Below are 12,812 nucleotides of genomic sequence, written 5' to 3'. Positions count from 1 at the left end.
AACACTTTAGTATGGGGAACAATTCTCACTTTTAACTAGTTGCTTATTAGCTTGCTTATTGGTTGTTTATTAGTACTTATTAAGCACATATTAATGCCTTATTCTGCATGAACATATTCTACATCCCTAAATCCTACTCCATACCTAAACTTAAACATTACAACTACCTTACTAACTATTAATAAGCAGTAAATTAAGAGTTTATTGAGGCAAAAGGCATAGTTAATAGTGAATATGTGTTCCCCATACCAAAGTGTTTCTAATTACACATTAAAGTTTTTTCAGTGATAGAGTACATTTCAGTATTGAATGAAATATGTTTATATACATTTTTGTAACAGAGCACATGTGTGTGTGTGTTTGTGTGCTCAAAGACGACTAGTCACTGCCTGTTGTAAAGACCGAAGAAAAAAGAAAAAAAGGCTGTGTTGTCCTTCATACAGAGGTGATGTGCTGTTTTCTAGGACACTTCCTGTGAATCTGTGAGCGTGTGAGATCAAGACAGAGACAGCCAGAGAGAGCTGGGGAAAAGAGATGGGTGAAAGCCAATGGGTTGTTGTGTAAGTATGCGAGTGCATAAGAGTGTCTGCTTGCAACGTTAATCAACTTTAATTGAAAGTTTGATTGCTGGCAAAATCAGAGTTATCAGAAGGTCATGAGGAGGTGCTAATTATGTGGGATTATGCTGGCTGCGATGCATAATATCCTACCAAACTACTCTACATAATACAAATTCTGCAGTTTACTGAAAGTATAATGTGTTATGCATGTAATACCTGTATGATCTACTACATCTGGCAAAAAGTTTGCAGCAAAAAAAAAAGAACACAATAATCAATGAGCTTATGTTTCCAAAATGTGTTGGAAATGATTTTATAGAGGTCATATCATGCAATTCTGAAAGTTCATTATTTTGTTTATTGGGTTAGAATAGGTTAAATGTTCAAAACCACATTATTTTTCACATACTGTACATTATTACAGCTCCTTTACTCTGTCTGTTTGAAATGCATCGATTTCTCTAAAGCCCCTCCCTCCAAAAAGCCCAGAGTGCTATGATTGGCCAGCTGACCCTGTGCGTTGCAGACCCTCAAGCTTGTGTCAAAAATGTAAAGCCCCTTAACAAAATTGCGAGCTTCAGCTTCCAAGGCTTTAAGCAATTGTAAACACAACAGATTCTGAAAATGCGGATGATCAAGCCAATCGATTGGAACCAACATCTGTTTTCGGAAAGCCAGACAAAACAGTTTTCTTTTCGCATCCAAACACACAGCGTCTCCACGACATTGTGACACACTGTAGATGTAAGTAATATCTGGACTTCAATCAAGGCGTTTTAGGCAGGGCTGGAGCAGCGTTTTCTGTTAGAATAAATCCCTTTGTGGGAGACTACGAGTTTTGTAACTTTGCAGATCTTAAAAACAGATACATTACACACTAAATGAAAAGAAATACGTTAAAAAGAATCATATGACCCCTTTAACATCTTTTTCTGGAGTAATTATTTGATCGACTGCCACAGAATATTGTTTTTAGACAAAATGGAATTAAAAATGAAGATGTGCATGATGAGGTCATGTGACAAAAGGCATACTACTATTTAGGGCTTTTCACACATTTGAAACAGATAACCTTGGGTCACTCTAAACCCCGGGTAAATGGAATCCTGGGTTATCTTGTTTTCTGTTTCATATTGCTCATACTTCACCCATAGTTAACGTTTCATTTTACATTGTACTTTCCTTAAGGCTGTGTTAACGTTCTTATTTGCATATTTGCTGTGTCAGTGTCATTGATTGGACGAAAGCACACAAACTGTTTACATAAAGGCTCTAGCATTGCGCATCCTCATATATTGCTCACTGTACTATCAAGTTTTTCCTGAATGGACTTACTTCACACTATAAAGGTAAGAATAAAACCTTTAAAAATCTTCTTTACTCCAGTTGATGGGTTTTCAGTCACCATTTGACTGCAGTCACAACACATGCGTTTCTGTGACTATCCAAAGCATGCAAACACAAAGAATGCGATTTGGTGTCTGTTGCCAAGCATCTAGCGTAACATTCTAACACAGCATTGTTTCACACGGTCCAAGTTTGGTGGAATTAACACAGGAAAAGCAGGGTTTCATAACCCAGGATATAAAAATGGTGCTAACCTTACAAGTGTAAAACGTTCCTTTACCCAGGGTTAAAAGCAGGGTTTAGAATGACAAATAACACAGGGTTAAGCGCAGTGAGAAAGCCCCTTTGACATATTTCTCGTTGCGTAACATACTGTTTCACTCAAAAAAACAGTGAATAATCACTGAGAAAGTTATTATTATTTTTTTTTAAATAATCACTTTCTCAGCACCACTGGCCCACAATGCCTTGCTGCTCTACCTAATCACATGGTTACTTGGCTTCTTGTCACAGAAATGAAGCCCAGAGAATAATGTCCCTTGTCGATCGTGGAAGCAGGCAGAGACGTGTGTGTGGGCATAAATGTGCTGTCATGATAGGACCTCAGTGTGCGACAGAGAAGCAAATTACTAAACACAAATCAAAATGGGTACAAGCTGGAAACAAATTGATATACAGGGCATGGAGGTTTCAACACAACTGATTTTTTTTTTTTTTTTTTTTTTCTGAATCTACTTTATAGGCTTTTTCCCCTTAGAGATTTTCTGTCAATCTCAACATCCTCCTCATAGAAAAGATCGTGCAGAACTGCAGCGTGCTGCGAGGCTGTGCTGCTCACCTCTGCCTCCAGAGGGCGCTGTTGCTACGTCACTGTTGCTGGGCAGCCCGGCTCCCAAGCCGTTGTTCAGCATGGGACCAACCACAGGTTTCAGCTGCCAGTTCAGCCCCAACAGATTCATGGCTGAGAGAGAAAGAGAGCAATAGAGAGAGAGAAACAGAGAAAGAAAGAGTGTAAACAGTGCAGGTAAATGGGAAGAGAAAGGTAGCCAGAAAAAGAAAAGCTTGAGGACTTTGCAAAAGCTACTTTGTATTGCTGCTTCACGAAGAGAACACAAATGATTCAAAATGAAACAAAATACTAAATCTAAAATGTATAATATTGATCTGTTAAACCTTGTACAGAGAGAGAGAGGCCGTAAAATGAAGTGGTTTATTTTTTCCCTGAAAAAATAAAAAAAGAAAATAAAAAAAGACAGACAGCCCAGTCATTTTTATTGATTGCCTGCCTGATTGATGTTGACTGACTGAGGAGCCATCTGTCGCTCACAGGACACTTGCATTTGATCCCCAGTCTGATATATGTCACAGCGATGTGTGTTTGTATAAAACTAGTCTGGGGCTCTTTCATATATTGGAAAAATGTTAAAAATGTTCTCTGACTATAACAATAACTCAATATATTCAAACTCCTTTTACACCAAATTTGAAAAGCCATCGTTCACAAAATGTTGCATATGCCCCGCACCTTGCACATTTATTTATTGAATATATTTATATATTTATATTATAATAATATTAGATAATGACATGCTAATTATAAGAGTGCAATATTACCAGATTACCATGTTCAACAGAATTGTACACATTTTCCCTCAAAATAAGTGCAAAAATGATTCCATTTCTAGTGCCATCTTTAAAGCATGTACAGTATATACAATACATTATAAGTAATATAATGCATTATAAGTATTATCAATGATAAGATTATCATTATAAGTATTTTCAATGCAATATAAGGTATTATAATAAATTATAATACACTTCAAAATCCATTGCATGTTGTTGTAAACGACTGTAATAATTGTAAAAGTCATAATGAATTTAATATTTATAAAGAGTTTAATGTATAACAGCACAAGTTTTTTGTACTAATGAAATGTAGTTTTTAAAGACATGGCCATAAATCGGCATTATAACCATTTATAAATAATTACTATTTATGAAAAATACAATAAAAATTTGTAGTGTAATATGCAGCCATCACGGAAAGTGCCACAAAATGATTTTCTGCTAGTAGATTATAGGAATTGGGTGACAGATCTAACTGGTTCATTAGCAAAATCAATTTAACTGTGTGTGTGTGTGCGTGTGAGCGTCTTTTCAGTCATTCAGTCACCGAAGCCCCGAGGAAATGATGTAGACACGCTTCTAAAGACACAGACAGAAAGAGAAGCAGGAGGCGAGACCCACGTCTGTAGGAATTACTCGCACCGCAACAGGTTAAAAAAGTTAACAAATGCGCAGACAGAAAACCAGCAGAATCCTGACAGCATTCAGAGCTTTCATGTCGAGCTGGCATGAATCAGCGACAATCCGAGTGACAGCTGAAAGCAAGCAGATCTCTCTGTCTTTTCTCTTTGTATCGCGGGGCTGTTGTTTCTTTTTCCTGCCTGTGGAGCTTATTTTGGTCTGTTCGCTCCGAGGCCTGCGTGCAGTTTGTCAGATGAATCTTTTCCCGACCCGTGTCCTTTCTAGTTCTGCCAAGAAACTTTTATCACAAGCTGAAGAGAGAGGAGCGCTTAATCTGCTGAACTCTAGAGGTGCCGCAGGAAACGCGGGAGAGAGGAAGCTCTTTGTAACACGCAATCTCGGGCTGATTGCGGGATCTTACGCTTTATCTCTCGATCCTGTGAGTCTGCGTCGTCTGTTCTTCACAGTGGCGGTAAAGATGGGCTGAGATTGTGAGTCATCAGAGACAGCAGCCATCACTGCCTCAGTAGTCAGAGTCACAGGAGGAGGTTCATGTGAAGCTGCTGTGTTGCTCTCATGTATGACCTCCTTTGTAAAGTCCTTTTACTAACTTGCTAATCCACTGTGCAAATGTGCACACACTATTAGACTATTAGAAGTGGACATGCTTTCTCTCTGTCCGTCTGGTGCTGTCGCTGCCTTTCTCACTCTCTGTCTCTCACTTTGTCTGCCTGTCTAACTCTCTCCCCGTCTCATTCTCTCTCTGCTTTGCCTTTTTTAGTCTGTCTCACTCTCTACCTCAGTATTTCATCCTCTCTCTTCCTGTCTGACTCGCTCCCTTGTTATCTCAAACTATCTCTCCATGTCTCACTCTCTCCAGGACTATCACCCTCATCCTATCATGGCAAGACTTCACAAAACTCTCTCTCGCTGACTTTCACTCCTTTTCTGTCTCACACTCTTTCTGTCTGTTTCATTGTCTCTGTCTGCCTCAATCTTTCTTGTCTTATTTGCAACTATCTCTCTGTCTCAGTCTCTATCTGTCTGGATAACCTGTTCTCTGCCTGTCTTACTCTCTACCTTGGTATCTCAATTCAATTCAGTTAAATTCAGTTAAATTCAATTCCATCTCTGTCTGTCGGACTCTCAACTCTAAACCTCAATTTACCACTCCCTTTCTCACAAACCTCTCTCTACCTGTCTCACTCTCTACTTCACTATAGCGTTGTCAAAAGTACTGACCGCGATACTAAGTCGGTACGCTTTGAGGGCTGTTGAGCGGATTCATAAACACCTCTGACAGTAGAGTACTCACCTCTGACTGCAGGGCTGGGACAAAACATCGATTCTCCATTGATGATAGAAAGAATCTGGAGCGATTCCGATATTTTCTGATGTATCGCGATTCTCTCTCGAATTGATTCTGAGCTTAGTTTTTAACAGCAGATGGCACTACGTGCTTTAGAAACACCCGTACTCTGCTCGTTTCCAGTTCCTTTACACACACCACTTAAACCTAAAATAATCATTCATAGAGTTCGAAGAGGTTGAACCGAATTACAAGGGTGTTGGCAGTGGGCTGCGTTTACATTAATCTCGCATCATAAAATAATCCTGAGCCGAGGTGCAAGTATATTTAACCTCTTACATGACTCAGCTCGAATGCACGAGCGCTCTCCAGCACTCTTCTTCATGAGCATTGAGTGTGCGGTTAAAAACTAGCCTAGAGCGCCATCTGCTGTTAAAACTGAGCTCAGAATCCATCCAGAATCATTGTATCGTGAATCGATAATCAATGCATTGTCCCAGCCCTACCAATCAGACATGTTTACAAATCCACTCAACAGTGCTCAAAGAGTCACATTTTTAAAATTTCAGTACCGACTTAGTATCGCAGTCGGTACCTTTGAAAACACTATCTGTCTAACTCTCTTCTCCCACCACCATTCTCAACTTAACTATATTTTCAGTAAAAATCTCATCTTACTTCACTACCTCTCTGCCTGCCTCTCTTTTTCCTCACCGGTCTCACCCTCTCCTTAACTATCTCCATCTCTCACATTCATCCTATCATGGCAAGACTTCACAAAACTCTCAATCTGCCTGTCTCACTCTCTATCTCCATGCATATCTCGCTCTCTAAAGTCCAGTTCACACTAACAGCGATTTTCTTGCAGGTGTTCCTACTCGATTTCATTATTATATCCACCTGTATCCGGTACTGGATCGCTGTCTGCACTCTGATTGGTAGGCGCCGTATCACGTCATTGCTCATTTGCACATCACATCGCCAACTGTCTCTGTCTCTGGAAATCGCTGGAATCACTGGAATATCTGGTTGCTGCAAATTGCCGTTATTGTAAACATTCTCTCTGCCCGTCTTACTCTCTCTTTGCATCTTGTGGTTTTGATCAGGCAGGTGGAGATTTACAGGATTTACAGGTATACTGTCTGTGTACGTTAGTGACTCCACCCCTCTTCTCACATTCCCTCTGCTTGCCTATCACACCTAAATCTCATCCCAGAAAATCAATTTTCTCTTGTCAAATTCCATCTCCCCCTCCGCCTGCGCTCAGACATTGTCCCCCTCTCCTTTTCTCTCTCTATACCGCTCCCTTTCTCTCTTGGTCTCTTTTTCAGTTAAAGGAAAGCGCTGACACTCTAAGTGTGTCTCTGTCAGCTCTTTTATTTGTTTCAGATGGTCTGGAGCAAACACTGAGATAGCTTTTCTCTCCTCCTCTCCTTCCAGTCTTCTCTCCATGCTTTTCAATCTACTCCTTCACCTCTAACGTGTCTCCGCTCCATTGATCTTCCTCAACCTCCTGTCCTTCATTATCTTATCATCTCTCTCTCTGTTCTGTCGGTGCACATCGATAGCGACCAAATGCTAATTTTGCAATCTTTTAAATAATTAACAAATGAATCAGTGAACTACAATAACTGAAAGCATCGAGAGACAGGACTCAGACAGATTAACTGCAGCTCAGACACTCTGTATATCTGCAATCCATTCCGCGTGTATGTGCGTGAAGCGTAAGCCTAATGTATTCTGGACCAGTAGGTGGCAATATTGAGTTAAATTTTGACTGCATGAAGTGACGGGTTTTCAATACAACAGCGAGGGAATGAGCCCAATCTAAGGAGGGTGAGAGAAAAAGAGAACCAAAGCTGATGGCATGCGCGATAGTCACCGACGTTAAAATGAACGGTTGTTTTAGCACAGGACGTGATCTCTTTTTCTGTCTCCACGCACAACATTAAGCTGTCTGCTGTTTTACGCATGTGTGCAGATCAGGCTATAGATAACAGCTTTATTCTCAGGCTCCTGATGAATATTCACTGAAGGGCTCAGCTTTGTGAGGAAATGTGTATGATTAAAAATGTATAAATCAATGCATAATATAGATGTGTTGATGCATAATTCACCTGCACAAACGAATGGAAGGTGTCACTTTCTCGAGAATACATTTAAAGTTGATACACTGAATTTTAATCCTATCTCAGATTAACAGGTACTGTAGAGACAATCATAAAGTCATTCATATGTGAAAAAATGTAAACACTGTGGGAGTATCAACATATTTCACTGTTGTTTGAGCATTACAACCACAGAGCAACAGCTCAGCAAAAGAGATTAATTTAATAGATACTGTAGACAGACAGACGGACAGATGCCGGTTTTTGTGCTGAAACATTCTAAGATTAACTGTTTTGAGTGTGTGTAAATGTGCATGCATGTGTGCTGTCTTGACTGTACCATAATTATACAGTGGCAGATTTTACAGCTGGAATATTCCAGAATTCAAAATTTGGCCTGACATGCCAACATCCCTGATACAAGGTTACCTTGCACAGAGAGAAAGAAGGGATGGATAGAGCAAGAGGTAAAGCATAAGACATGTGAGACAGGTCCCTGAAATGGGTTTACGGTTGTCCTTAAGGTACAGTTACGTGAGAGAGACCTGGAGGAAGCTCTTGGCAGTTTCCTGTCTGTTTATTTGTGTGCATGAGCGGGAGATGCAGAAAAAGGGAAAGAAAGCGGACGTATGTGCATATCGAAGTAGGGCTGGCAGGACGTCCCTCTATGATTCAGCCGCACCTGTCATCACCGATTAGACCTCTGTGACCACACACACACACACATATGCAGGTGGCAGGTTTCTCTCTGCTAGAACGGATCCATATGCCTGTGTACTATGCTGGTGTTGGCTGAGCTGCTTCTGGCCCGAGTGGAAAGTAAGTCACATGCGAGTGGATGGCCAGGTCCAACCTCACCCCAAGACATGGCTATAAATAACACAATGGACACCAGACACACACACACACACACACACACATAAAAATCACGGTGGTCCAAAACAGCTTTTGAGCCATTTTTGCGTGAACTACCCTTATAAGAACAGTTTCCAAACACAATCTGAAACCATTTTTGTGAGAAATCTGTGTTAAATGGAGCTTATGATGGCTGAAAGTATAATAAAATTAGCTAAAACACTGAACATACAAGGAAATCTGTGTAGGTTTCCACCGAGTTCTGAGTCTGTGCGGGCCTGCTAGAAACCAAAATAATTCACACGACCCCACATTTTTCTAAGCACTATTGCTCCCTAAGATGTTAAATATGAAGTGAACATGAGGAAAGAGATGTCTTCATATCTGCTCATCATAAAGAATACATGCGCTTATTTCCCTACAGATGTTATATATGAGGCTGGGCTCTTGCATGAATTTCTCTGTAGGCAAGCAAATACATATTTCATAAAGAAGAAGCATCTCTGTCTGCATACCTTCTTATGTTTGTCTTTTTTCCCTCTTACTCGTTCTTTCTTCTCTTTCATCACACATGCTAACAGCTTCTAGCGTCCACACCTATGAGTAGCATGCGGTTACATTCGTTTATTTACCTTTCATGCCTTGGGTGTCCATGTGCAATTCATCCGCATAGTTCCCCTGACAGGCACTTTCTAGAGAATTCAGAATTATGCGTTTTGTGGAAGCTTCCAGTGCTAAAATTTGTCAGATCAGCAAACAATGAATGTGGGAAAATGCTTCTTGACACACTTAGCAATTCTCGACAGAGAATCTCGCAGTCTCACAAAAACACTCCAGGCATTGTGTGTATCACTGAGCTGAGGGACATACTCTCAGGTCACCTTTCTAACATGCCACAACACGCAGCAGAAACCAGGACATCCTATCCCTCTATCCACACACACCTCTACTCAACATATCACACAATTACACAGCCATAATTAGAGCGCAAAAGAGACCTCATATTACTTAAAAGGTAATTTTCCCTTACCTTATTTTTGCGGTCTCCCTTGGCCTCCATAATAAACGCGTATTAACTGTTCTAATTTACCACTAAATTAACAAGACTGACCTCAATTAGGACACTAATTGTAAGCTGAGACTATCCTGGACGGCATTTGCAATTGGTTTACGAAACCTGCTGTTAAAAAAAAGAAAAAGAACAGAAAAAAAAAAACTTCTCACCTTTTTCCAACATCTCATCCTAAACAGTGACACATTAGCTTAGCATTTGGATCAAACAGGCTGTTACTGCTATTGCACCTTTAAGAATAAGGAATTATACCTTTAACCCTCTTGTGTTCAGTCATTTTAGACCGAAAAAAAAAAAAAAAAAAAATGTTTTGAAATGTTTAAAACCGCTACTTCAACGTAATGGTACAAAACTCAATGGCTTTTATGCCAGTTGCTATGTGACCACACACACACACACACACACACACACACACACACACACACACACACACACACACACACACACACACACACACAAATAGAGAAAGGCTAAATGGATATAAAAATAGTCACACTTGTTTTGTTCATGCCATTGGAAAATAAATGGGAAATACGGGGAAAAACAAAAAAAACAAAACAAAAAAACAGTCACATATATGAACCAAGTGTGCTGTACAAGTCCTGAAAAGTGAAGCCAGAACGCTTCGATCGCCTCCAGGTGGCTGGATGCAGTATAGGTCATAAACCCCGCCCCCTCCATGTAATCTAACTAAACAAATTAGACTTAAAGTAATTTTTTTTCAAAGATGGTTTCTGTCATTTTAGGTATTTTTTATCACGCTGATCTAAGTTCAATTGTTCGTTTTTTTTAAAACAAGTTTGGTTCTAGTTAGTTATTTGATGCTATAAAAAGGGGGGTGAGACATCATGATTGACAGCTGAGATTGACAGCTTCTCTGAGCAAAGTAGTAGTCACTGAGGAACCAATGGACTTTTGGGAGGAGATTGGAGCATTAACTTTAATTTCTACATTTCCATAACTGTTTATTTCACACCGACATATGTGAATTGTTCTGTAGTAAACTGTACTAACCCATTCTGCAGGAGTGAAAAATACGTATAAAAAATAGAAGTAATAAAAAATAGAAGAAAGTGGGATGGTAAAGACTGACACCCAGAGCTTCTAACAGCAGCTACAGTGACACCATAACTTTATCAATTGGCAATTGGCTCTTTTATTTAGAAGGTGAGACTTATTCCTTCATATATATCTAAAGACTTTGGCGGTAGGCTTAATGTTTTATGGATATTACGAATTCATATTGGTTTATGCCGACTAAATAGAAGGCGAGTAGGCATATTCGGACACAAGGCAGACTACATTGAATATGGTTAGGTAAAGGAGTTATGTGACTGGTCACCACTTGATGACCGGAGTAAATTCTGATCATTGAGAATCATGAATCTACATAGTAAATCAAATTATTTTACAAGAAAACATTTCAGTGTTTTCCATGAAATGCCCCTTTTAAGCAAAAATAAAAATGAGTGCACTATGATCAATTATCATCAGTTTTTGAGGAAATGTGCTATAAGTAATGCATGTTACATAATCAGATTACTTCAGATCAGATTAACAAGCAAAGTAACATTACTCCAAAATATTTTTCAAACAAGTTATGCACATAAATACACAGCAAAGGTTGTTCATTTCTGCATGTCTCAGTCAGCTGATGGTAATAAAAAGTTATGCAAATGTAAAATTAACATAATTTCCATATTAAGTAAAAAAGTAATGCAATGCAATTTTATAAAGAGTAACATATTACTGATAAACCAGCACTGATATTACCTGGCCAACTGACATCAGTCATAAAAGGACATACCTGAATACATCTTTTTCAGTAATAGTTGGACTACATCAGAAAGCTGTTTAATGTGTGTTTATGGAAGGGGACATGGAATAGGGTAAGGCTACAGGGTAGAACCACAGCAAACGAGAAGCCTCGTCAAAGGGCTTTGAAATGGAACTACAAAGCACCGGGAGATTCCCATAGGCTCTGCATATATATGTATGTGTGTTTCATTAGAGCCTTGGCCTCTGCCTCTTGGGAGAGGGGCAAGTTCAAATACACAGTTAATGAGTGAAGCAGCCATCAATAGCATCCTAATCCATCAGAGAAGCACTATCCTCACACAAACACACAAATACACACACACTTCCTCCAGGGGCCCAGCCCAACTAAATGATGCAACTGAAAGTTCATTGCCTGCACTCTAAAGGTTGTTCGTCACTCGCCCCATTTGTTCAGAAAACAAGCATGCATTAAATCTATCATTTTGGGCGATATGCACAGTAAAATGCACTGACTGAAATACTGTTGTGCTCCTCAAACAAATATTGCGTTATATTATTATTATTATTTGAAAACTGGAAGGAAAATTTGCCTAATTGTATTAAAAAAAAAACGTTCCACATTGTCGTTGTGGCTCTGAGTACCATACAAATGGTACTAAAAACAGGCTTCATTGCCAAACAAACACAAATTCTTATTTCTTTTGATTTTGGGGTCAAATGTAAACTGGACAATCTTGACAGTTTTCATGAAATTCACCCCAGTTCAAAACATACACAGGTATAATATATATATATATATATATATATATATATATATATATATATATATATATATATATATATATAAAACTTCTCACCCTTTTCCTACATCTCATCCAAAACAGTAACACATTAGCTTAGCATTCTCCCTGACACTTACAATTAAAAAATAAAACAGGCTAGTTTTGCTAGTGTACCTTTAAGAATGGTGCTATAGTATAGTCATATGCTAATGAAGCTAGTCAAATGAGTTAGGTACCAACACTCTCATAGAGAGTAAATAATAAAGAGAGAGAGAGAGAGAGAGAGAGAGAGAGAGAGAGAGAGTAACCATATGAGAAACAGAGCCACAAACACATCTGATAAGAGTTTTTCTGCGCAGAGCTCAACACAGTGCAGGAATGGGACGAGGAATGGCTGGTGCTCTGCAAACCTGCTTATCAAGACACAAAGAGAGGAGCTTGTGGTATGCAGTTTTTGTATGCAGTCTGTGTATGTGTGTATTGTGCCTAGAGGCTTATCCATTCACATTAGCGACAGGAAATGAGAGGCAGCTGAAATCACGAGCTAGATCAATGGCACACAGAGATAGACACACTCACCCTATCTCTCTGTCTTCATTATGGCTGTCTCTCCTTCTGGTGTCATTATGAGACATTCTGACGTATTTCAGGTCTGTCTCCAGCACTCAGGGGTCCAACGCTCTCGCACGTCCCAGGTGAGATCATATCAGCACTTTCATACTGTTTATATTTTATTTCCTACTTTTTCAA

The 12,812-nt window shown here is 39.4% G+C and overlaps 1 protein-coding gene across 1 annotated transcript in view; it reads right to left on the bottom strand.

The window, feature by feature from the left end:
• Positions 1 to 12,812, bottom strand: part of tenm2a (teneurin transmembrane protein 2a) — a 333,490-nt gene that overhangs the window by 45,729 nt on the left and 274,949 nt on the right. The window contains 1 exon segment of the mRNA XM_048175813.1: positions 2,746 to 2,868. Within this exon segment, the coding sequence (XP_048031770.1) occupies positions 2,746 to 2,868 (123 nt within the window).

This window comes from Megalobrama amblycephala, linkage group LG23 (genome assembly GCF_018812025.1).
Source record: "Megalobrama amblycephala isolate DHTTF-2021 linkage group LG23, ASM1881202v1, whole genome shotgun sequence".
NCBI lineage: Eukaryota > Metazoa > Chordata > Actinopteri > Cypriniformes > Xenocyprididae > Megalobrama > Megalobrama amblycephala.
Note: the sequence above shows the minus strand (reverse complement) of the source record. Positions and strands in the feature narration are given on the sequence as shown.